This window comes from Zonotrichia leucophrys, chromosome 1, assembly GCF_028769735.1.
Source record: "Zonotrichia leucophrys gambelii isolate GWCS_2022_RI chromosome 1, RI_Zleu_2.0, whole genome shotgun sequence".
In the NCBI taxonomy this organism is placed as follows: Eukaryota; Metazoa; Chordata; class Aves; order Passeriformes; family Passerellidae; genus Zonotrichia; species Zonotrichia leucophrys.
This window is the reverse complement of record NC_088169.1, coordinates 69451703-69478117: the sequence shown is the minus strand read 5'-3', so window position 1 is coordinate 69478117 and position 26415 is coordinate 69451703. Positions and strand designations below refer to the sequence as shown.

Here is a 26415-nt window from a genome sequence, read left to right as displayed (position 1 = left end):
TTATATATACCTTTAAGTGTCAAAATACTCCAAGCCAGTGTTCAAGCAAATTAAAAGCAGCAATTCTGGGGAAGAGGCATTTATTGATGACAAAATGCTATAAAGGCCAGCAGATGTCATTCCTTATGATAAGGAATGTGGCTCTAATTTGGCACTTCTTGCCATCAGGAGGAACCCCTTGCAGAGCAGATGTCACTTCTAATTCTGTCTTTCATGGGTGCCTGTGCCCCGGAGGGTTTGGTATGCCAGCTCAGAAGCAGGCTCAGTGCCATGAAAGCAGATGGCCACGAGCACAAGTCATGCTACAAAACTGGTGCTTCTGGAAGTGTGGGTGCTGAGACCAAAGGACTACCCAGGAACATCAAAATCTTCCTGTGTGGGAAAATTCCCCCTAAGTAGGCTGATACGTGCCATTATTGCTTTAGTGGTAGTAAAAAATGAATGTTATCTGTAACATCTTTCTGGTTATTTTAACTTTTGGCCATCCCCTGGTGATCCCCAGAGTCATTCTGGCAGCTGAGGGCATTGGACCATATATGTGTCTGTGGCAAAAATGCCATCAGTGCTTGGTGTTACTTTGAGAGCTCTACAGTGCCTGGGAATTTTGTGGTATAGGGGACTACACTCCTGGGCAATGAGGGGGAGAAGTGGCCCCTGCACCTGTATTCATCCATCTTCTCTGTAAGACAGTGCATGTCTCTGTCAGTCAAGACCCGAAGTAAATCTGTGCTTCTGTTTTTCTTCACGTACCTTTTTGCTTGGCATAGAGAGTAGTCTTTTGCCTAACACATTCAGCCTAAGTCAAAATTTTGTTGCACCGAAGACAAACACCTCAATTGCCTTCACAGGGGTCAAATATTATTTTTCTTACAAATTCAGCCTTCAATAACAATCAATTTCAGTAAATTTACTGAACAAAGGATCCCAGAAAACCTGCTGCTTGCATATAGCTACTTATTTACTCTCCCAAAATGAGCCTTCAATTCTTAGAGGAGTTTAAATGTTTAACTGATACGTAATATGTTCTTAACTTGTGTCAGCAAGAAGAGCTTCCAAAACATTATGAGTACATGCTTGCCTTCAAGTGTATGTCAGGTTTTAAGAACCAGCCCTCGGTACAGTTAGTTGATAAGCTTCAGTAATTACAGAGTAAGATCAGATTACTCTGATTTGATCTGTTAGGAATTTTAATCCATATATCTAGGAGAAGTTAATCCATATATCTAGGAGAAGTTTAGAGCAGGTATGTTTTTCTCTTCTCAGTTAGAGAAGCAAACATTTCCCCAGTATGTAATTCTACTACGTCAGCTCCTGTGAGTGCCACAAGAGACACTCCAGTGGAGTATTCCTGATGTGGGATGTGTCTTGTCACGGTGATCAGAGCCATACACTGGATGAGGAAGGTTTGCAGGGAAGATTTGGTCATCAATGACCTTTGATGGCTCAGTTCCAAGTAATGCCAGGAGATTCCTCTTTCAGAAGGCAGATATACAGTGATGTCTGAGGCCCCTTTTAAAATGTCTGTGCAGCCCAGGTACCTTTGGCACTATTCCAAAAAAACTTTTCTTAAAAATACTACAATTGATCAGCAAAATACTACGCTATCTTCACTCCATGTCCTATGGGGTTTTTTAGCCAGCCAATGCAAAAACTCTCAGTTAGCCAAACAGCTGTAGAATCTGCCATTGGCAGGCAAAGCTACCACGAACATACAGACTTTATTACATAATAAAATGCTCATCTTTCCTGACAGAGATGTAACATCTCACCAGAACCCAAATAAAATGGGTTATGTGACTCCAAAATCAGGCATAGTCAGCGAGTTTTCTGCAATTCCCAGTAACACATACAGAGATTTTACTTCGTGGTGAAATTTTCACCTTGCCCAAGGAGGCTTGTAACACTTCAGGAGGGAGCAGCACATGGCTCCACTCAAGTAAGAAATTCATACAGCCAGGTCCTAAAATATATATTTTATTTGGTGATATGAAATGAATTAGTTAGCACTGACACAAGGAGGTTTATCAGCAGAAGACTGTATTTCTGCTATCTATTATATTTGAAGGGAACTGAAGTTGTGTTTGTGTCCCAAAAATTAATCTAGATTTCAAAAACTCAGTGTCATCAAAACCAGGAAATCATGTAAAGGAAGGAGCTTCAATTCCACTTGGCAGAGGCAAAACATCTTTACTTTTCTTAAACCCACTTTGATGTAAGATCAAGTTGAATGACCTCCTTTGCCAGTGGCATGGAGCACACGTGGCCCAGCTCAGTGGATGCTCCTTGGCTGCAGCTCCAGCTGTGCTGATGAGAAAGGGAAACCTGGAGGCCAGGCTAAGCCCAGTCTCCTCATCCCTCACCTCCCTCACTGTGGCCATGGCTTTGTCTGCTCTAACCTTCTCAGGAAAAGCTGCTGTGATCAGCCTGGATGGTGTGAGGATGAGACAGCCTACAATGCTTGTCCAGCTTTTGTTTAGCAGTGTAAATACATTCTGATGGACCAAGCCTCAAATAAAGGACATGTGTGCAAGGGCATCCTGCTGGAAGTAGGGCTACCAGGGCTGCCCTGGCAGCTCAGCTGCCACCTGAGTTAGGAAAGCACAGCCTGAAGAGGTGATGCTTCCCTCTGCCCTGCCAAAACCACTACATTTATTTTGCTTGCCTGGATCAGCTCCAAGAGGAGGATTCAGCCCTAGCAGAAGTAGTCAGGGCAGCTGGATGTAGAGGAAGAGCCTGCCAGTGCAGCAGGCTCATCATCAATTATTAATTGGCACAAAGGGCACAGAAGTCCCTCCCTATCAATGAGAGGGCTGCCTCAGAGGAAATCATTGGCAGTGCAGAGACCTAAAGCTATCTAAAGCTGTGCTGACAGGAACTGCAAATTTGGCTCCTTATTTCGGTGGAAATTGTTAACCTGAATTCAAAATTCAAGTTTCGTTTTCGAATGTAAACACTTCTGAAAAATCCGCTTTTATTAAGTCTTATGATCAGGCACAAAACAAGTATTTTACATGGAATTATTGCTCAAACATCTTTGTCTGAGCAAGAAAAAAAAAAAAAAAGCAGTGGGAAGAAAGACTTTGAGCTAAGTAAGTTAGGCTTAAGCATTGTGTGGACATCAATTCTTAAGCATCTTCTTTTCTGGATGGAAAATAAACCTGTCATGAGCTGGTGCCTGAGGAAATACCAAGCACTGTCTCTCTGCAAAGACAAAAAAACCCCAATTAGCCAGCTAGTAATCTTATGTACTATCAAAACATCTTAATAACGTGGTTAGCCCTCAGGGCTAATGATCACACTGTACCTCTTGGTCCATAGCTTTGTTTCAGCTTGAGCTACAAAGCTGAATGTTCAATTGTGTCTCTTGAAAATGACGCTATGAAAACTCATATTGAAATATGCCATGCTGGACTTCAAAACATCAACCCTTAAAGTAGGGAAATAAAAATTTCATTTGACAGGTTACATATCTGGTAATCATTCTATAAAATTTGCTTACCACTTCACAAGTAACAATCAGGAATAAAGAATGGGCATTAGCTGAAGGATGGGCAGATGTCCAAAGTTAGTGAAAAGTGTATCTTGCAGGTTTTGGTTTTAAGCATCACCTGATTATTTTCAGCAGTTTAGGTACTTTTCTTATCAGATCATTCCCCATGGCAGTGACTTTAAATTTCACATTATGCTTGTACTTTTGCTTGAAAACTGGGGCACAAAAGTGCAGCCTAGTAAAACCCAGAGGAATAATACATCCCAGTGTTTTGCAGGTGAAAAAAAGTAATTCCAGTCTCATTTATCATCATGTTTTTTCTGCTCACTTCTCTGTCTCTGCTGTTTCCTTGATGTGTGAATTTGGACTGAAATCCTTTTTTAAAGCTTCTCCAGTTCTGTGACTGAGAAGTGACTGGGATGACTGGTGCAACAACTAGGCACAACTTCATCATCATTAACGTGGCATCAAGGAGTGTCCAAGGATCTTTATGCTGGAAAGGCCTTCCTATAACCCTGGGTAAACATTTGTCCTTCAGTGAACATGCACGATGCCAGTGTGTTCCCAGTGTCCTGAGTGTGATTACAGCTGTGGCAGGAGCCATCAGCTCCAAGCCTGCTGCCAGCACAGGGAGTGCTTGACCTGCTGTGAAGAGCTGGAAACTCACTCCATGTCTCTGAGTAAGCTGCAGTAGCAGCCCACAGGACAGGGAGCTGCACACATTCTGTAACACTCCTCTGCAGTTTGTTTGTCAGCAACACACAGACCCGTGGGCATTGTCAAACAAGCTGCCTTTCTACAGAGAATGCAAGTTCTCCAACAAAAGGAGACTTTATTGCCCTTGACTTCAGACAGGGAAATCTGTAGCTGTGGGGCTCCAGAACACAGCCCTTCCTATCATTGTCTCCTCTCAGATCAAGACCTGCCACACAACATGGCCTAATTAATTTCTCATCAAATGCAGAATTCTCCCCACTCATGTTCCTGCTAGTTTTACAGCTATATGTATTATCATATGGTATTTCTATCCTTTTTAATAAAATTTGTAAATTATTTCAGAAGAGGAACACCTACAAGAGGCACAAACTCATAGTGGCACACACAAAAGAGTCTTCCTTTTCTGAGGATGAGGAGCCCCTGAAATGAGCTGCAGCCAGATGGTAAAAAGAGTGGTGACAGATACTAAGAAACAGTGGTTCAAAGAGATCTAGGAGCCAGTGGGATTTTGGTCATGGTATTCTTCGAACATGCAGCCTACAATGTGTTCCCAGCCCTAATTTCTCCATATCTATGGGCAAACAAGTGTAGGGGAAGAGTGGCTGCAGCTGGGACTTTCCAAAGTAACTGCAAGCCTTCAAAGGAATGTTCTTCTTTTCGATATTTTTTTTTCTCAGAAGCAGAAGAGTAGGATTCCTTGGGGCTCATAGTGAGGAGATGATAAAAGTGAGGCTGAAGGCCTTCAGCCCCAGCAGATTGTTAATAGCCTGTTAAACATTCTACTGCAAAGTCAGCAGTGCTGCTCCTCATAGAGCGCAGAATCTGCAAAAATGCAGGGCATTTTATGTAGCAGCCCCCAAACGACTCACCAGGTGCTTCAAAGGCAAGCAGAGCCTCCCCTGGTTTGGACAGGATGCCAAAGTAGAGGAGTAGGAGGGAAGAGCAATACAGCAAAGGATGTGGTCACCTGGAAACTGTTCACCCACTGCACATCTGGTGGTTTTGTACAGGCTTTTACTGGAAAATAAGATGTTGTATCATGGAAGGGCAGATGCTACTGATTCACCTGCCGCAGATAATAGTGGGAGGCATTATTTCATGAGGTACTAACAGATGGACCATCTGATGAATAATCTTTCTGATTTTCCTCTAAGTTGATTCCTTGAAGTAAACAAAAACCTTTATGTTCCTCCTAGATCATGAGAAATATGTATTCTCCTAGGTCCTTAATTTAATTTCTTCTTTGGATCGTGTTTGAGCTCTGGAATCTATGTGCAGCAAGGTGAAACTCGCCTACCCCTGCTCCTGGGGAACCAGAGGCTGCCTTAGTGATATCCATGGAAGCGGCAAACATTTGCTTTTTGGGGCATATTATACACGCATGTGTTGTATCCCACTGTCTCTTTCCAGTCTCCATCTATGAGTGAAGAGCAAAGTGAGAGACAATGTCTCTTAAGAGAAACATTGACCTTATCTCAGCAAATCCTGGGTGTCCTGATATTGCTGTAGTTCCTTAGCTGGCTGCCAGGCACCCACCCTGCCGCTGTCTCACCTCCTGTGCAGGACAAGAAAGAAAATAAGGTGAATAAGACCACAGGTAACACATGGAGATCACTTACCAATTGCTGTCACAGGCAAAAAATAATTGACTTTGAAAAGATTATTTAATATGTTAACAATTAAAATAGAGTTGAAAGGTGTGAAAGAAAGACAAAGCAAAAAACTAAAATAGCTTTCCCCACCGCTTCTTTACGTTCTCAGCGTCACCTTTCCCTTCCCAATTCCTCTACCTCCTCCATCCCATATTCCCACTGAGCAGGACAGTGGGAGGAGAATGGGGGTTGCAGTCAGTCCCTTTCAGTTCCTCTCTGCCATTTCTTCCATCTCACACTTCTTTCTGCTCCTGCATGGGTCTTTACCCAGGGCTGCTGTCCCTCAGGATAAACCTGCTCTGGCATGGTTCTCATTTGCAGGCCCACAGCTTCTTCCAGGGCCCTGCTCCTGTGAGGGCTCTCCATGGATGCAGCTTCCTTTGGGCCATGTCCACCTGTGCCAGTGTGGGGTGTGAATATCTGCTCCATCAGGACTCTCCCCTCAAGCTGCAGGGAAATTCCTTCTGGAATTCCCCATGATGTTCCCCAGGCTCTGTAGGGAACACCTGCTCCCTCTCAGCCTCACACTTCTTCCCTCACTCCTCAGTGAATGAATGTTGAAATTCAGATTTAATAAAGGGTTTCCATTAAAGAACACTTGAACTCTATTTCTCTGCAAATAATAAGAATAATTTACTCTTCAAGGTTAGTGCTTCTGCAATGGAAACTTATAAAAAAATAGCTGAAGAAAGAACAAAGATTTCTACAAGTGGTTTTACCCAAGCTGACAGGGTAAGCATATATATGAGACCACTTCAGGAATAGCTTCAGGGGTGAGGTGCAGACAGCCTGAGGTGGACACACAGATGCTGCAGCATCCCCCTGGCACCTGGCAGAAGAGATGCCCTTGTGCACAGCTGCCGAGGAGATGGGGCTAGGTTGGGCCAGATTTTCTGCTGTTGTGACTTTATGGAAGTCAGGAGTGTCTTGTCACAGTAAATTCAGCACATAAACTTAAATGTTTGTTACACAGGTGAAAAATGCATGCAGTTTGGATATTCAACAACCACCTGATGTGCTGAGGGGTTGTTTGTTATGTGCAGAGATGTGTAAAGGTGACAAATGCTTCGGGTCTTTTTCTTCCTGTGTAGAGTACACTACACTGTTTTGAGTTTTCAGTGGGGCTTGGTAAAGGTCACATATGTTTGTAGAAGTCCATTTATAATGCAGATACACACTTTAAATTAAGAGGTATATGCAAGCAGCCTCAAAGACACAGCTATACTTAAAGATGTTTTTTCAGAGCCAAAAAGGATATTCCGCCTTTATCAGAAAGAGGGTTTTCTTTTACAACCTGCTTTTTATTCCTCTAGTAGATTTTCAGTAATAAAGGCAAAAATGAAATCTCTTCTTTACTTGCACATTTTCAAGAAGCCTACGTCTTAAAAATATTCAAGACTTAGATGTGCCAGTTATTAAGATAATGCTATCATTTTCCTGCAGGCAGTACCTAACCAATATTATATTGCATCTTTGTAAAACAATTGAAATAAAAATTATAGACTTTTTCTGACATCTTTTGCATTTCTTGCACCATCCCCACTAGTTTTTTCAAACAAAATGTTCATTCTTCTGCAAAGGTTTAAGTCCAGATCTGCTGTAATCTTTTGCTCCTCTTAGGCCTTGTAGACAGATAGGTCTGTCTACTCCAACTCTGCCTTTCTCAAATGTTAAGAAAATATTGTTTTCCTTATGTCTACAAGGAATTTAGGATGTCATTATTCTGTAGATGGCAAATACAGAAGGACACCAAACCCATTTAAAGTTTTGAAAGAGGTCAATTTAAGGTGGAAAACTTGGCAACCTAATATTTGTTATGAGAATATGACTGAAGTGGATGTGAGAGTGTAGGCCAAATTTTTTCTTTGTTCTTTATCTTATTATTCAAATGTCTGAATGTGATCTGAGGGGTTCTTTGTGGGAAATCTCCACCTGAGCAGGGGAATTTGAAAACTTAGCACCACTGAGCCCTGCTATTCCCCTCTATTTCGAACATCAGCAGCTTCCAAGTGGTAGGATGAACGTGTGATGTGGCTCCTCCAGCAGCTACAAAACCATAAACTCATCCACCCATATATTTAGGAATTCCATGGTTTCTTTATGAGTGTTGTAGCCACATACCTTCACAGAGGTGGACAAAGAGGAGGTCTTAATATCTCTGTTTGGAACCAGACTGTTGCCAAGTGTCATGGTTTGAGCCTGGCACAGAGCCAGTGCCCCCCATGAAAATGCCTCACCCTGGTGTCTGCTGTGAGATGTGACCAGGAATAAGCAAAACAGGCTCTAACTTAAACATAAAGGACACTTTATTACTTAAACTACAGGAAAATAGGGAAAGACCATAAGGAAAAAGAAGAAAAGAATTGAAAACCTTACAAAAAAGCCACTTTCCTCCTCCCCACTCCCTGACTTTCCCAATCCGATACATTCTCCCAAAACAACTGCCCAGCCTTGGCCCCACACTTTAGTATACTCAAACATCAGTTCATGAAGAGGAAAGGAGTCCTTCTCGTTCCATAGGCTTCCCCTGGAAACACGCTGAAACCTCGTGTGCTTCTCTGTCACTTCGGCACCGCCCGGGAAAAAAAAAGTCCTTTTGCCGCTTGTAACATCTTCCTTCCATGCCCAGTGCTCTCACCACTGCGCATGGCCAGAGCTGCTTTTAGGGTTGTCTTTCAAGGATGCCTTGTCTCACTCCAAAAAGGCACAGTCTCTGCTTTTGGGACATCTGTCCCCCCCATATTTTTCCAACCCCCTGGGGCCGGGGGGTCCTCACGAAGAACCTTCCTGGTTTTGAGGCACTGCCTCCCCCTAAATGCAGTCTGTGTCACAGGAACAACTGAGTCCATGGCTACAAGAAAAGTCCAGCCAAAAGGCCACTCCAAATCACCTCTCCCCATCCAATCATCTCCACATTCTTCGGGCCAGGTCCTTGTCTTATCTCATCTCCTATCTCCCTTCTTATTCAGCTTCGAGGAGGATTAGCATTTTTGCAAGGCCCCAATCATGCAAGAAAGGGTTAAAAGTTTTCAGTCTCTGTCGGTCCCGGAGCGACTCCCAGACTCCCACGCACGCTGCCCACACGCTGCCGCTCCGGCCGGGCAGTCTTCCTCCCCCCTTCTCCTCCTGGCTGGCTGCTCTCCTGGGGGGGGGGGGGGGGGGGCTGCCCGATGTCTCGATGTCTCTTGGGGCTCCTCCACCCTTCCATCCTTGAAAGCCCCTCAACCCCCACCTCTGTCCAGGCCCCGGGCCTACCGCATGGCCGCCCCTCCCCCGCCCAGCAGCAGCGGGCTGGGCGGGGGAAGAGATCTGACCTCTTCGCCCGACGATGTCCCAAAGAGGGAGTTCCAAGGGCAGTGCCTTGCTTTTAACCCCTGTGTATTCTCGGAGGTGTGTCCAAACCCCACTGGCCACACCGGACGCCAGTCTCAAACCCAAAACCTTCATTGGTTTGACCACAGCTTCCCAGAATTCCCACTCCTTCCTGGTCAAACCACGACACCAAGACTTAGCATTTAAGTAAGTTGTTGGGAACTCTTTATTTCTACCTGAGGGTTTATAGTGGAGCAAGTCTGTGTCACTTAGCCCAAGCTGCAGGGAGAACGTGTCGCTGTGGGTTATAATTGCTGATAGAAGTTTGGTCTGTATGCTACAGTTCACATACATTTTTTATGGACTTATAATTAGTGCAATTCCGGTCTCCTGCAGGTTCCAGCTTTGGAAATGAAGAGCAGACCACCCCTAGGGCACCTGCACCTCCTAAGGATGCTCCCAAGGGGAGCAGCAAAGGCACGGCGCAGGTATCGAGCGGCACAGCAACACCACGCAGGAGCTTACTGCCAGCACCAAAAACAGCCACAGCACCCGCTGGTAAGTGCTCCAAGCTTCAAACACCACCTGCCTTAGGCCAAGAAATGCAGAAACCTTGCTGTGATGCTGTTTTACTGCCTGCTTTTAATTAATTTTCATGCCATCCTAGAGCCCATTGCTGGTGTGCTGATTTGGACTCCATTTACTGTAGACCCTTTTGAACACAGGCAACAGCACAGCTATAATCTCATTTTCTGAGTTATGTGGCGAATTGAAGGCATTTACTGTCCCTAACTACCCATGCCAGAGATTTAGTGTATATATTGTTGGTTCTCAACAAACAGCTTTTTGTAAACATTGCGTTGCTTTAGAGACCAAAGCATTCCATCAAGCGGATAATTCATTCCTAGGTATGTTTGCAGTGATGAGGATATTGGCCTCTAGGTTTAAATAATCTTTTGGTTTTTTTACTCAGAGAGGCAGAAGGAGGCCAACAATCAAAGCAAAAAACTCCTAGTGTTGTTTCCAGGTTGTTTCCTTTCCTAAACTCTCCTTCTGCTCAATTCAGTTGTGTCTCAAATGACCAGTTCCATCAAGTTCAGATTAGATCTGACAGTTTAGATTCCAAAAGAAATAATTTTATCCAGGCTGGTTCTTACTCAACAGCGTTTCATCTCTATGTAGGTTCCATTGGGTTTGATAACACATTGCAAATGGAGCTGGGAAGGAAAAGTCAGTGCAAAATATGACGCAAAGACTTAATGCATTGCTAGTTCTCGTCCCCTGGTTTCAAGTCAGATTAACGTGTTGTAGTGGTTTGACCTTGGCTGGACACCAGGTCCCCACCAAACCAACTGGATGGAGGGAGATAAATACAATAAAAGACCCATGGGTCAAGGTAAGGATGAAAGGATAACTCAGCAGTTACCATGTCATAAACTTGCCTGATTTATTCTGGAAGGAAGCTAAACATGGAAGTAGGGTTACCTGCCTGTGTTATGCAAACAGTCAGTTCCTGAACAGGAGCAGCTGACAAGTTTAGGAAGTTGTTATTATACACAACAGACAGAAGCAAAAGAAACTATGATAGTCCAGTGTTCTGGTTTAATTTTTTATGAGCCAAGCTAGCAGCAATTCATAATTTTTAATTTTTTTTTTTTTAATTAAAAGATGCTAAGTATTTGATAGGAGCAAAGGTTGAAATAAATCAAAGAAATTATGAAGGCAAGGGTTTTTTTGGTAGTTCTAATCTTGTCTCTCTTGCAATAGCATATGAACACTGGGTGTAGATCCCAATGTGATAGAGATACCTACAGAATGTAAATTTTTCTCTTTAGGTACCCTTTGGACAGGGATTTCTATAGGCTTGATGTTGCATATATATTTAGCATCTGACCAACTTCCTGTGCAAGACATTGCAGTTACTAAACTGAAGTGCTTAGAGCACTCCACAGTTACAGCTGAGGAGCACAGGCAGTACCTGTATTGCACACAGCATATTTTATGAGAGGAAGGAGAAAAGTATTTCACAAGGAGGATGGCAGTAATTTAAATATAAATAATATTTCTGAAAGAGTGCAATATCAGGTAATGTAAAAATTGCCTTTGTATTTCAAAGATATACATAATTTTATCTATGTATGAATAGTAAATTAATTCACAAACGAAAACATCTACCTATATTAATGAATCAAAAATAGCCCTCAAAAATCACATGAAAGATTTCATGTATTAGGTGTTTCTTGAGAAGACCACATGAACTGTAAATTTTCCCTTAAAAAAACTAGACACAACTGCTCAAGAGTGATTGTATTCCTGATATTTCACTAAAAGTACTTGTGAAATAAATTGGACTGTAGGGAATTAAAAAACAAAATTAATGAAAATGGACTCTTTTAGCTGTGGAGCAGATGATGCTATGCTTCAGATGATCAGAAAAGAATTGTGGCATGGGACAATAGCAGTGGGAGATCGTTGTCATGCAAATTGTTTTGCAGGCATGAACTGATGGCCTTTCAACTGCTCTGTGAAGAGTGCACTTAATTGGGTTTTAGTGTATTGCACAGCCCTTTTTATATTTACATGTCTGTCAATTTATAGAACAGGGAAAAGAAAGCATAGACTTGACTAAAATAAAGAGAGGTCTTTTAATTTCACTTATATTAGCCACTTTGGGAAGTGCAGTGATAACCTAACTAATACTTACCATTTCTATATTGCTTCATATTTTGTTTAATGATAGGTGAAAGCAGCTCTCTACCAGAAACTTTGCAGCTATAATCTAGCTCTGAAATTCATATAAGCTTCCTCTTCCCACAGATGCTGATTAAAATATACAGTACTTGAAGCATACATATATGAATTTTCTGGTTTAAATTTCCCTTAAAATGGGAGATTATCTGCAAAAGGCAATGTTCAGAGACTCAGTTCTGTCCACCAGGCTGGATCTGCCACCCAGCTGTCTATTAAATCAGAGAGCTGTGAGATTTTATTTTTTCTATGTCCTGTTATGGATTTTGAGGCGTGTGTATTATGGGATTCCTATTTCTACTTGGTTATTATTTAATGACTGTAGTCATGCATAAGAAATATCCTAATTTGAGTGCAATGACAGTGGCAATAAAAAATTAATTTGAGCAGCTTGTTCCTACTTGCCCCCCTAAATTAAAGACAATCAAAGCATTGTTCAAAAAATTCACCCGGTCAATTCCTGTGCTTCTACAAGTACCAGTAAATCATATATAACAGGAGAGGCTGTTAAATGCAATCAGTCAAGATGAAAAATAGGAGGCCAGTGTTATCTCCGCTCTCACCAGCAATCTTGTAGTGTAAAAAGTGCTTTTTTTGATCAGATTCTGCAAAATCCAGGCAGCACAATGTCAGCAGGAGGGAGAGGGATGAGCTGAGGTCACCTGAGGGGGGAAGGGTGAGCACCAGCACTCTTGCAGGGATGAAGGGAGAAGAGTCTGCTGCTGCTTTGTTCCCCCTTGCAAACACTTCCCCTTCCAAGCTGAATAGCAGTGTGCAGTGGGTTACATTCATATTGCTCCTGTACTGAACACTGGGATGTGCAGCACTTCCTTGCAGGTGAAAGTGGGAGTTCATCTGCAAGTTTTCCCACCTTTCTTCTGGGAACCTCTCTGAAACATGCCATAGCACAGCTGTGTGAGGAAGTGTCTTGGTTTGAAATTTCAACCTTGAACAGGAGGAGACAGTAAAATGCCATAGGATCCATGCCAAATGGCAGAAAGAGGAGTAGTTGTTTTAACTCTTCAACTAATGTTGGATGTTCTGAATTACCCTGATTTTCTATTCAGTCCAAAGAATTATTTGTTTTATCAGGTGTATCTTTTCCTTTATTTTTTAAACACCAGCTAAAGAGACTTTGTTATTTTAATACAAGAACAAGGCAACTGTTTTCAGACAAGACAATCAAATAGTTGTTATCCTTTTTTTCTTATCATATTGACTTCAAATTTGAAACAAACACAAAGGGAAAAGCACAAGCATTAGCACTTTTTACTTCAAGAAGTACACGGTCTTTCTTCCACATCTCCTTCTTTATTCAGTCATTCAGTGTCTCATAGATCACAGCTGAAGTAGAGAGTCTCTAGAGAGAATTAGACTGCTCTCATTCTACAGAAATCCATCACATTTCCAGCTTTGCTCATTTTGTCTCAAACAATGCATGCAGGGATGTGTCATTACTCACCAAGGACATGACTAGTCGTGGGTATCAGGGGGAAAGGCAGAAGGAACTTCAGAGGGGCTCCCTGTGTCTGTGAGTGACTGAAGATATTTCCTTGGGTTTGGTTTGTTTTTTTTTTAAACTTGCAAACTTCATTAGTTAACTTATAAAATACTCCTGAGAACAGTTGGAATCTTTCTGAATGCAGTTACTCCCATTGAATTGTTAATGATGTCTACAGCATGTTAGGATTTGTTTTGGAAGAAATGCTCAATGTACAATTTGTTAACTTGCTTTCAGTCTGAAGTATGAAAGCAAATTGAAGCCTGTCCCAGTATAGTGGTTTTTGAAGACTCAGAAATGTACAGGCAAATACAAGTGCTGATTCTGCAGTGCTTGAGGAGATGTCTTGGATCAGGTGTCTTTTGCTCTGCTTCCTAGCATTCAGCACTGCCGGGGGAATGGAGAAGTGGCTTTGTTTGTCTGCTGTTTTTCTAAGTGGTTTTTGGAATTTTTTGCCTCGTGTTTCTAATTATTTTGCATTTCCTCCTTTTGTTTCATTTGGAGCAGGCTGTGTGTATTAATTAGGAAATATAAATACCTTTACAGAACTGTGTGTTTAGAGGCCTTTTTCAAAAGAAAATGTTGTAAGCACACTAGCAGAGAAGACAAACAAATATTTATGCTCATTTTTCTCTTATGGCCTGAAATATCCCTTTCTTTACACAAGTATAGCTTTTAAAAGAGGGGAAATGTTGAGAGATTTCTAACCTTAAATGGAATATAGATTCATATAAAAATTAGTACTTTGTAGCTTTGATTACTGGCTACCAGGAACCTCATTGCATGAGCTCTGTCAGTGGTAGGAGGTGCCACAGCCTTGGAAGGTGTTCCAGAAAGCCTGGAAGTTAGTGGTAGCTCCTGAGATAGGAATTTTTTGCTAGGAAGCTCAGTGCTAAAAGCTCTGATTATGCAGGAATAAGGCCAATGCACAGGCATTTAACACAGAGCTAATTGAAATTCCATATTTCCAGTCGGTGGGCAATAACATTAAGAATTTGAATAAATTTTGTTCCAGATCAGACTTAATATACATTATAAAAGACGAATTTAGAAGAAAATCCTAACACCTTTTGACATTTCAAAATATATATGGCAGAATATGATTTGAGGTTTTACACATCTTCAGGCCTGTAATAACAACTGAATAATGTTTTTCTTGTTTCCTGAGTTACCCTGGAGCATCAGACCTTTTTTTGTGCATTTTAGTCTTTGAATTACTTTTCATACACTTCAAGCTAGAAAGGATCAAACTTTATAACCTCCTGCTGCACCATATTCTGTGCTACTGCACATTATGCTAATTACTACACCAGTGCTCTCCCTCAGATATTTTAAACTTGAAATTCTAAATTTCTGTGAAATGACAAAATCTGGGCCCAAACACTTGTAATCTAAAGATTTATTTTCCCTGCAGGAAATCAACATGTTTTCTGAATGTTTCTCTTTGAACCAGCTAACAGCTGTTGTTTCAAAAGACAAGAACAAGCCCCATTTTTAGAAAAGCATTCAGCTCAAGCTCTTATATGAGGTCTGATGCCAGGGATGGCGCTTCCCCTAAAATTTCCCTGTGGGTGATGAGCTTAGGAAAACGATAACAGTTTGTTCCCGCCGACCGTCCTTCCTTTTGCCTGCTGTGTGCTTTCTAAATCCCTCTCCTCTAAGGAGGGCCACAGAGAGGCCACCAGGGCCCTCCTACTTGTGAAGGAGAAGTAGGATAATTGCTAGTTCCATGTGTCCCTGTGCCCTTCCCAGCCAGGCTGTGCTGGGCTCTGGCTCTCCCCTTGCGGCACAGCCCTGCTCCCTTGCCTTCTTATTGCACCGCTGCCCCACCACACCTCCGGAGCTCTCCCAGTCTTTCAGACTGAACAAGGCCACTCATCTTCCTCATTATTAGTCCTATTTATCTTTCCTTGCCCAGATATTTGTTTGCACCTTCTTCCTGCTGATCTTCCACTTTGCGGAGCCAATGTCCCCCATGCAGGTGCACCTAAGGGCAGCACCTGTACGCAGCTCCTATGCTCTGCACAGACCCTGCCCTGCCCTCTGCAAAATCCTGGGCTTCTTTGCTCCATTTTCTTTCAACCAAGCTCTAATTGGGCAACTGATTCTTGTTTTGTGCTTAAGGTCAAGAGGCTGAGTGAATCCCCCAGGTGTTCCTCATTGAAAATGTCTCAAAACCAAAAGCAGTTAATTATTTACGTACCTAAGGAAAGCACACACTTTTCTCTACTGTTGTCTGTGTTTGGCAACTGATATAGCAAAATTTATGGAGGAGCTCTGAATATGGCCCATTTGTACATTATATTTTTATTTTGAAAGCCCCAGAAAAGCCAAAGCCTTATTACATGATGCTTGAATCTATAACTATATAAACTATGTCTTATAAAACAAGCCCTGGTTTTGTCTCATAGCTGCTAGCTCAGGTTGGTCCTTAGTAATGAAAAGGCACCATAAACTTATTTTATGTCCTACTCTGTAGTAAAATACAGTGTAATAGGGGGCAGGCACAGGCAATTTCTATCTTCAGTCACTTCACTGTGAAAAGTATTAATCACAAATGAGAATCTTAGCCTCAACATGTTTTATTTATGGACAGCAGAGAAAATGGAGATGGACAAAAGTAAAGGTATGAGCAAGTGTTCAGTCTTTACAAGCCCATGACAGCTGATGGTGTGATTTGCCTATGAACACTGGAAGAGAGTCAAAGGGGGTTTTAGAACTTGTCCCATGCTTCCCTCCCACAAACAGTTGGAGATGCAGGTGCATGTGCTGTTTCCAGAAGCACTCTGCAAGCAAATGCTGAGAGACAGTGCTAGGAATTATGCAGCTCAGCTTCTGGTGCGTGGCAAATGCTGTGTCTGCAGCTCTCTGCATGCAAGTCCTGATGCAGGCAGAAGTGGAAGGGTGAAAGATGCATCAGAAATACACCCATATATACTGCAGCTGTGACTAGGTGTGGCTTTGGAGGGAGCAGAAAACTAGTAAAGCAGTAAGTGTCCCTCAAGATTATGATCCCCATAAGAAATTATCTTTTTTTCCCATTGTTGAAAGAGCCAGGTCACATTTGTATTAAGCAAAATGGAAGATAGTGTTAGCTTTTGGACTGCCTCTGCCATTAGGCACCGCCAAGAAAATCTGATTTTTTCTCCTGCTTCAGATACTTCAGATTCTGTGGGACATTTTCCTCTAAGACATCTGTGAATATACTCATAAGAGAGGGGACAGTCAATAAAGCAAACTTCATTTTCCCTCTAAAGCAAGTCATTTGCCTTAAATCTCTCTGTTTTTCCTGTGTATCCAGGTGCTGTGACACAGCCCTTCAGACTAAAATGCAACCCTCAATAAACTCTAATGGTTAAAAAAAGGAAAGCAAACAGGAAACTACATTATTGTCCCTGGGGTTTGCGTTTTATTGCTCTTTTTCCTTACTTCTTTGATGAAAAATTTCTGCTTGAGATCCTGTGACTGTCAGACCATGGCCAAAGGAGCAGGGCAGGACCTCATGTTACAGCACTCAGCGTGGTCCCCACAGCTATTTTGATGGGAGCTGTGGGTGGGCAGGAGGAGCTGAGCTTGGGTGGCCCCTCTGGCTCTCAGAGGCAGTCGTGTCTCCCTGGTGCAGAGGCAGAGTCTGGCTGCAGGGCTCTGACAGCTGGCAGACCATCCCGAGGCCCTGTCCACTGCTGGGACGCATAGCAACAGACACGGAGCTGCCTCTCTCAGAAATATTCCATGCCCTGGTTCATCCCACACTGGCACAGTGTCTTGTAGGTTTGTGTCCTGAATGTGCTTGCCCAGCTCTGTCCCTGCCTGCCTTACTGCACAGACAGACCCACGTTTGTGTCCAGGCAGCCACATCCAGCACAGCTCTGGCACATCCTGCTTGCTTCTGGTTCTGGCCTCTCTCTTCACTACGTGAGACCACCTTGGAAAGCTGGTCTCCAGAAAAGGCAGCTTCCTTACCTGTGGAAAAGGTGACAGGGCAGGGGCTTGCAGGTAATTTCAGTCCGCTTTGCACAGTCCTATTCTGTTTCTCCTGCAGCCCAGAATGGGGTTGCACAGCAAGGTGAAGAGACAGAACACAGCACTCAGAACAGATAGGATGGGTTGCCTGTGTAGCTGTTTGTGCCTTAATGGCATTTGTCATGGTACAGATGACTGGAAAGCCAAGGTAGTGTGTAAGGCCTTGTGTCCTTCTTCAGTGCTGTGCATGTCAGCTCAGCTGCACATACACAATTGTGGTTGCAGACGCGTCAGGTTGGCATCCAACCCTGAAGTGCTGTGTAGCTTCATTCTGTGCAGAGCCCAGGACATGGATTGGTGAAATACATTTTGCCATTTTGGTGTCTATCTTAGTGACACAGTTCTGCATATTATGAACAGAATTATAAATGAGGTGTCTTTCTACCTTTGATTTTTTTTTTCCTAAAACAGGTGTGAAGAAAGAAGTGCAAAAAGATCAGGATGCTAGCAGACCAGCTGTCTCATCCCCTAAGAAATCAGCAGTAACAGCCACAAAACTCCATTCACCAGGTATTTATGAACCTGAAAGCAGTGTTTCAGGAAAGATTTAAACTTGTTGACTTTGTATCTCTTGTTAACACACTCAAATCTGAGACCTACTATTGTTAAGTGAGGATTGATTGTGTCCAAGGTTCATTAAGCTGCTACAGCAGGCTTTATCATACCAATGCATGAGCTGAATAGACTTTTGTTCTCTTTGTTATAACCATGCAATCATATCTCTTTCAAAGCAAAGAGTTGTTGCTATTACATGTTTAAGGGCAGAGGAATTTTTTTTATCATTACAATTTTCTTACGTAAGAAGAGGACAGATACATATAGCAAAATAAAAGACATCTCAGAGAATTGCCAGGAGTGACAATGTATGGCTCAGAATCTACTCTTACTTCTATGCAGAGGCACTAAATTTCCTGGGGTATTTCTATGCATAATTGGAAAAGGGACTATCTATAGAAAAAGCCTCCAAAGTGCTATTGGGATATTATCAACTTATACCTCAATATTGGGCACAAGCACATGGTTTTAACATGTCTGAAGAATACCTTTCTTTATTTACTAAAACAAAGAGAACTTGTTTCTATTTGTGTCTACTGAGTGTACATTAATAAATGTGCCTAAAGACTTTTGTGAGGCTGGCCTTTGCTTGATCTAAATGCTTCTGAAATGAGTGTGCGTGGTCCCACTGATTTCATTGTTTTTGCAGTTTATCTTCTGTTACCTCATTTTTAAGACTCTGCTTGAATACTTAAAATGTCATCTCTACAGCTACGTGATACTTAAGTTATAACTGTGGGGGATAGAAGCCCATGTTGCTCCATTTGGTGGCAGAATATAAATAATGTAGAAGAGCTCTCCAGCTCCTATAACTTGCACCAAGAGTTTGTCCATTATTATTAAATTCAATCTTTATTCTTCTTCTTCTCAACCAACAAAATCAATAAAATGGAAGATTAAATTTAATCTTCCCAGGCACCCACAGGACACAAAATTCTTCTCCTTACAAAGATGCTAGAGTAAAAAGATGAACTTAACGCTGTCCTCTGAGTCATATAATTTACAGGCTATTTTGCACCTGGTGAGACCACAGAGAGATCCAAAGAATTTGTTGCAGAGAGTGCCAGACCAGAAGCTCGCCGGTGTTTATAACGGTGGGAGTCCAGTTTAAGCACCAGCGCTGATTGTGGCTGTAGCAGCGTGTTACAGCTCAGCTGATTTGCTTCCACTAGGATTACAAAGCAAAATGGAACACTGGAATATTTGTACAGTGTATTTGTATTGTCTTAAGGAGGTCTGCCTCTCCATGGGTGACTTAATAGTTTTCAAGGCGTAAAGTTTTGGCATATCCAATTCATGAGGCTTCAAAGGTTTCTTCATTCTTGGGAGAGGCTGAGTAACTGACCTCCATCCATCAGGCTGATTAAAAATTTGTTCAGCTTGCTTGTCTGCAATTAAGCCAATGTAAATTCCTTTGTCACTTTAAGGATCAAGTAGGAAAATAAACCTCATCTTCATTTATTTTTTTGGAGTAGCCTTTGGCATTCTTTGAAATAAGTTCAGCAATAACAGAGCAATAATGACAATTTTTTCACTTACTTAACAATTTCAAAAAATACTCAAAACAGCCTCTGAAGAGGACATGCAGTGTAGCTGATGCTAAGGGGCAGTCACAGACTTTCTTCCATCAGAATCACAAGTCCCTGCATTATTTACACTTTTTGATGGAAGAGAAGGTGTCTCACAGGTAATTCCACCACAGCTACATCTGGCCATGAAACAAGTTCCAAAATTTCTGAGTGCTGTTTCTAGGCTGTATTTGCCTCTGTTACTGGCCTTCTCACATTCAGTTCCTTTTAATCAGTGCTGGGTTTTGACTGTCGGACACAAATTTTTTGAGCTTTGACTCTGAAGACTTGCAAGGGAGTTTTGAGATGCAGAGTCTTGCAGGGATCTCAGTTTTATCTTTTGATGCAATACTGTTCCTGAGATCTGTGTAGAGGAACACGTGTCCATAGATGCTCTCCTTCCACTCCATTTTAGAATGGAGCCGGCGGTTTCTGGCATCTGTCACTCCACAGAATGCTTGATAACAATTTTCTCTAAGTAATTTGCTCACTTTCCTTACCAAAATGTTGGAAATTGGACAGTGAAAAGGCGAATAAATTGCATTCCCCATCTAAATCCTCATGGACAGTGTTAATTATGAGTATATACTTGTTATGTCTCCCTAGTTCAAACACTCACATAGATAAAAAAGACTTGGGAGTTTTGAAGAGGATCAAAGGGGTACAGTGATTTCAGCACACACTGGGTCTGCCCCTCTGGTCCCCCCATCAGCAAAAAGGACATGAGGATAAGGGCCAGATTATTAATATATACCCTGTTTTGTGCAGAGCAACAGAAGAGAGACATCAATGGCAGAATAAGCTTAGTAAGCTGCCTTTCAGACCCAAATGAACTGAGAAATTCAGATTTATCCCTGAGGAGAATAGCACCATTTAATTTACAAGGACAGCTTATAATACTGACAAGGACAACACAGAGATGTGCACTTCAAATCTTCCAGTGAACAGGAAGGCTAGAAAGATGTAAGACTAAGCAACCTGACAGATTTCTGTTTTAATTAAAGACTGAACTGATTTCAAGGGCTTTCCCCTACACTTCTTCCTAAGCTTTCTGTTGTAACATCACTGTCTTGCTTAAACAACTCAAGATTTTTATACTAAAAAGACAGATATTTATGGCTCTTGCTTTTATGAGTTTCTTCTTTTGTGGTATTACCTACTGCACAGCTAAGAGGTATGAATGGAAGAGTCTGTATTTTCTTATTATTGCTCAAAAAAGTTGACAGGCTTTAAGTGACATAAAAATTGATAGAGGGCAATAGCTATGCTGCTTGAACTCTCCTAATGACAAAAACTCCTTGTGCTGTATTATTTGGGTCTTAGAATGACATGGCATTAGTCTTGACACTGCACAATATGTTATTCTTGGTCACAAATGCAGGTCATGGACACAAAGAGTTTCAAAGGGTTTTTGCACTCGTAGCTCTTTGCAGTTGCACCACGAGATGCACGAAGACATGAGGGAGCATCTCTGCTGGAGCTGGCACCCTGTAAGCTTAGCCTGGAGCCAGGATGTAGCTGAGCATAATAGAAGATATGCTCCCAATGGCTCCACACATGCTGGAGATCTGAAAAAGTAGGAATGCACTCCTGGGGCATTGCTCTGGGGAAGCCATTCTGTTCCCCTCCCTGATCTTGTAAAACTGCCATTAGGATCTATTTGCACACCCAGACCACAGCCTTGAAGATCTAAAAGATCTAAAGCATGTCTGACAAAATTACCCCTGGAATTTGTAATGCTCTGCCTTACAAATTGGCTCAGATTCATACCATCAGAGGCATCTCTGTGGAAGGATTCTTTGGCTTTTTAGGAAAGGGATAGGTAGTATTCATGGCAGAAGACTGTCTCCTATTACACTGATTGCTGGTGACTGGTTGTAGGCATGGTTTCTGTATTGTTTTCAGGAACTGGATACTACAAGACTATAAAACCACAAACTGTCCCCTTTTATCATATTATTGCACACACAACCTTTTCTACTAACACAGAAATGTTCCAGACCCATATCCACCACCTCTAGTAACACATGGGACAAAGGTGTCTGACTCGTATTTTCTCCCTCTTTCTTACTGACTTCAGCTTCTAGGGTAAAAGCTGGAGGATAATGGGAGGGTCTGTGGAGTACTGGAGGTTCCTGGCCAGTATTCAGGAATGAGCTAAAGACCATCAACTGAGGGGTAGCAAAAGGGTAGCAAGAAAGATTGAGGGTAGCAAAAAAAGTCACTAAGCTGTGCAAAGGTGATGCCCAGCTGGCCATAAATGTTTGCAGAGGAGAGTCCTCAGAAAGCAAAGAAGGTAAAGGCAGAACAGATTTTCCAAGCAGTGGCTTGAGCAGCCTGATACCACCAGAACACTGCCCCTTCTTGCTTCATCCTCATAACTGGGTATATCTGCAGAAATGCATAGTTGACTCAAGCAGGATGTGAATTTAGGAAAAAAGTCCCATTTTCCTGAAGTGGTTTATCATGAGTAAGCTTGTGTTCTGGTGCTACTGATACAAATATGACGCTATACCCGAAACACAAGCTACACGAGTGCTTTCACATCTTTGTACAGCATCAGGCTTGCTTCAGGCCAACCTGGAGCACCTCTGAGAATCCAGAGTCTGTCTGGGCGTGTTTCTGCAGGCAAACCATGTAGTGATTCTGGTGTGATCAAAGATGCTGAGAGAGCAGCCATGCAGAGCCAGTGATGTAACTCTTGGGCATTGTGTGGCACTTGGTGGCACTTCAGTATGTATCTGCTAGATGCTGCAATTTTGGACACGTTGTAAAGGTGAGAGCAAGAGGAACTCTCAAGGTAGACTGCAGTATTGTAGATAAAAAGCAATATCTCAGTAGCAAGCAATCCATGCTATGTTTGCATTCAGGGAGGGACAACTCCAGCCCCACATTGTCCTGTGTAGAGCCAAAATGAAATCTGCAAAGGCAAAGGAAAACTGGCACCTCTGTCGAGTCACCAGGCTGGGGTTCACATGAACAAAGAAACCATGTGTAGAGTAGAAATGTCGCCTAGCTGTTTTCCACAGTATCAATAAGACCTGGAAGTGCCCATTTTTCTCTCACTGCCATTCAAGAGAGATGCAGACCTCTGTTTCTTATAGATGTCTAGCAGAGGTGAAGTGTGGGGGCCTGAATATATGTTGTATTGTGGGATCTGTGTGGGTCCGAGTTGCTCCAAACGAGCTGCAGCTGCAGGGTCCTTAGTTGGGCAGCAGCTGTAGCTCGTGAAGATAACTGAAATAAATAGGGGTGGGTCAAGAGCCCAGGAGGAGCCCCTGAGAAGATGGGAAGGACTGTGCTGCAGAGAATGGAGAAGAGCCCCAGCAGAGAGGCAAGAACAACGCTGCAGCGAAGATTACAACAACTGGTGACCCCGTGTGAAGACGAACACACAACCAAACATTGAAAGAAGGTATGGAATCCCCCGGACAGCCGAGAGCTGTGGCAGCCTGAGAGCTGGGACTTTGGAATATCAGCCAGAGAGCTGGGACTATAGAAGATAGGACAGCTGAGAGCTGTGGCAGCCTGAGAGCTGGGACTGTAGAATATAATATGGCCTTTGAATTAAGGAGCTGTAGCAGCAGAAAGCTGGAAGAATATGGCCTTTAAAGAAAAGAGCCTTGGAACATCTAAGGACAGCCGAGAGCTGTGGCAGCCTGAGAGCTGGGACTGTATAGGGATATGTATATATTCTATGTATGTATCTAAAGACAGCCGAGAGCTGTGGCAGCCTGAGAGCTGGGACTGTATGTGTATTGTAATTGTATAATTGTTAAAAGAAAAGGGGGGAAATGTGGGGGCCTGAATATATGTTGTCTTGTAAGGTCTGTGTGGGTCTGAGTTGCTCCAAACGAGCTGCAGCTGCAGGGTCCTTAGTTGGGCAGCAGCTGTAGCTCGTGAAGGTAACTGAAATAAACAGGGGTGGGTCGAGAGCCCAGGAGGAGCCCCTGAGAAGAAAGGAAGGACTGTGCTGCAGAGAATGGAGAAGAGCCCCAGCAGAGAGGCAAGAACAACGCTGCAGCGAAGATTACAACAGTGAAGTGCTTCCTTCCTCCAACAACCTCAGTTCTCAGTGATACACTCTTAGGACAGCTCTCCTCAGCTTATAGAAGACTTTCAGACTCAGAGCCTGAGGTTGAGCTTTGGCCCCTAAAGAAACATATTTCACTATGCTTTTGCTTTTTTTTTTTTTTTTTTAAAGACTGGAGGTTCTGTGTGAGTGCTACGGACCCTTTTTTCTTTTTTTTTTCTTTTGTAGGGATGAGTCCCAGAGGCCATAGAAACACATAAAGGTCATGTCTGTACATGTAAACTATGTGATCTGAATGGTCTTTTCTTGCCCCCCTCCTTTGCAGGACATTCCAGGCAAAGGCCAACCACCCCAAAGAATGGATTCCCCCCCAAACCAGGAGAGGGGCGAGACACTGAAAAGCAGTTGGTTCAGAAACTGAAGGAAAAGTGCGATGAGCAGTCCCGGCAGTTAATCAATATCCAAGATGAGCTTAAAAGGGCCAGCTGTGGCTTTGATGTCTTTGCTATAACAACACAGTACTTTTACAGGCAGGTAAGTGCAATGGGTGCTCCTTACCACTGTAAAGATTCTTTGCCTTTACACCTGTCACTTGCCCGAATCTATTCCATGGTCACTGAAAATTTGTTCTTGGGATCAAAGCATGTAATTTCTTTACAATTATTATTATTATTATGAGAAGGGGATTCAAATTTCATAGAATTATAGAAAGGAAAACTGCAATGACAAAGGAAATCTGGTACCTCTGTTACGTCACTAAGCTTTGGAATTGAGTGGCCAAAGAAATTGTGTGTTAAGTGTAGATGTCATCCAATCTGATATGTTCAATAATTTGATCCCATATATTTGAAAAAAAGGGTGTAGGAACTTGGAAAAGGAAGAATTTTGAATTAAGTATTTGTGACAAGCAGGGGTTTTAGGAGTAAAGGAGATGCAAGAAGGCCCAGTCTCTGATTGCTAGAGCAGGAATGGAAAGTGTAACTGAGATATTAATACTTGTGAGCAACCAAAACTGTTAGATGAAGGAAGCAACTTGATTTCCCACCATAATTATCTACTTTTCCTGTTCACCATGAATCGGGCAGAGTGTCCCTGTCACAGGGTTGCCACTTCCTGAAGATGTTATGATAACATTATCTCAGCATGCAGAAGATTACACGCAGCAGGTATAGAGAACATAAAGAAAATGTTGCTGGTAATTAGAGAACCTTATTTATTCACTTAAGTCAAAATGAATGCATTTTAAGACAACTAAAATATCCATTAAAAACTTGAAGGTTTTGCTTGTTTCAAAAGCTGTTTAGTGATCTAGGAAATGTAGCTGGATTCTGAGGTCGTTCACACCAAGCCCATGTATTTTATGACATTCCAAGTTAAGCTAGTGTCCTGGCTACCTTGTAAAACAGGCAGACAATCACCAGCAGTAGGAATCTTGATGGCCTGTTTGTCTACTTTTGGAAGAGACAAGAATAAATTTTCTGTGTTAAATGGGAGAAAGAAAAGCAAAGAAACAAAACCTAAACTAACTCAGTCTTTAAAATTTTGAAATACTTTATTTAGTTTTGAGGGTTTTTATATTAATGGGAAAGGTTACCTTTGAAGAAATAACCACGGTTCACACTTTTCCCTAAGTAGGAGCTGATCTTGCCAGAGAAGATTCACTGAACTGAAAAAACAAGGAGTTTTTAAAATGTCCTAAATATTTTAAATACCTTCCCAGGAGATCTTCCTCCTCTATTTTTCTTTAGACTTGACATTTCTGTATTTCAGGACTTGTTAGGTATTTCTAAACACTTTTGGGTGGGTTTAGGCTTTTGTTGTGTTTTTTGGGGGAGATTTTTGGTTGGATTTTTTTTAGTTTGGTGGTGTTTTGTCAGGTATTTTGTTGTTGTTGTTTTGTTTGTGGTTTTTTTGAGCTGGCTGTGGAGTATCCTTGTTTAAATCAGAGGGAAATAAAAAAGGGCAGAGAACTGTCAGCTCGGCTTTGTGCATTGTCCACTGGGGAGAGGTTTTTCATCACATGCCTCATTCACATTTGCTGAAGGAACTCTCATATCTCCTTCATCTCCTCTGGATATGTTTTAAATGAGAACAGCTGCTGGAGCTGAGCTTTGAGATGACTGTTCTGCTGTTGGTGCCTGTTGGATCTGTCCTGAAAATGCCTCCTAAATTGAACAACTCAGGTGTCTTTATTTAATAGCATCCTCTCCAAGTCTGGCCAAGCATAGCTGCACCTCACATTCCCAGCTCCTCTGTATTTCTCAGGCCAGCTGGGGATTGCAGTAATGCCCCTCTGAGTGCCTGAAGGTGAAAAATAACACACCTGTAGAATTTTCAGGTTTGCATCTTCAGGTTTGGGCAGGATTAGATGTAGATTTGTTCCAGATCCATGCAGATGTGGTACCTCCTTTAGGAGTATGGCTGCCTTAGGCTCCATTTTTAGTGCATGCAGACATGTGAGCACTTCATGAAGACTATTTAAAGCACAAAAGACCTGAATTTCTGCTTGAGTCACTCGCCTGTCTCATCTGAGACTTCCAGGGAGCAGTAAGGCTGCTGCACTCTTAAATTCAGTGCTAAAGCTGGGAGCCTACATACAGTGGCACAATCTGGGACTACTCAAGCAGTTGTGTAACTGGGCACTCATTTGTCTTGCAACATAGACACAGGCTTACAAGGTTTTGAGTGTCATTCAAAAATGCAATCTGTAGACATTTTCTGAAGTGGCATTATTGTCTGAAAGCTTGAGCAAAATTGAGTTGGCTGTCTTTGGGTTTGGCTGTCTTTGGGTTAGGGCAGCATGGGAACAAATAAAC

The 26415-nt window shown here is 42.4% G+C and overlaps 1 protein-coding gene across 7 annotated transcripts in view; it reads left to right on the top strand.

The window, feature by feature from the left end:
- Positions 1-26415, top strand: part of MTUS2 (microtubule associated scaffold protein 2) — a 265481-nt gene that overhangs the window by 191092 nt on the left and 47974 nt on the right. For all 7 annotated transcript variants that reach the window (XM_064716695.1, XM_064716686.1, XM_064716676.1 and 4 more), the window contains 3 exons: positions 9568-9729; positions 17855-17953; positions 23925-24133. In XM_064716695.1, the coding sequence (XP_064572765.1) occupies positions 9568-9729; positions 17855-17953; positions 23925-24133 (470 nt within the window). The remainder of the gene's footprint in view (positions 1-9567; positions 9730-17854; positions 17954-23924; positions 24134-26415) is intronic.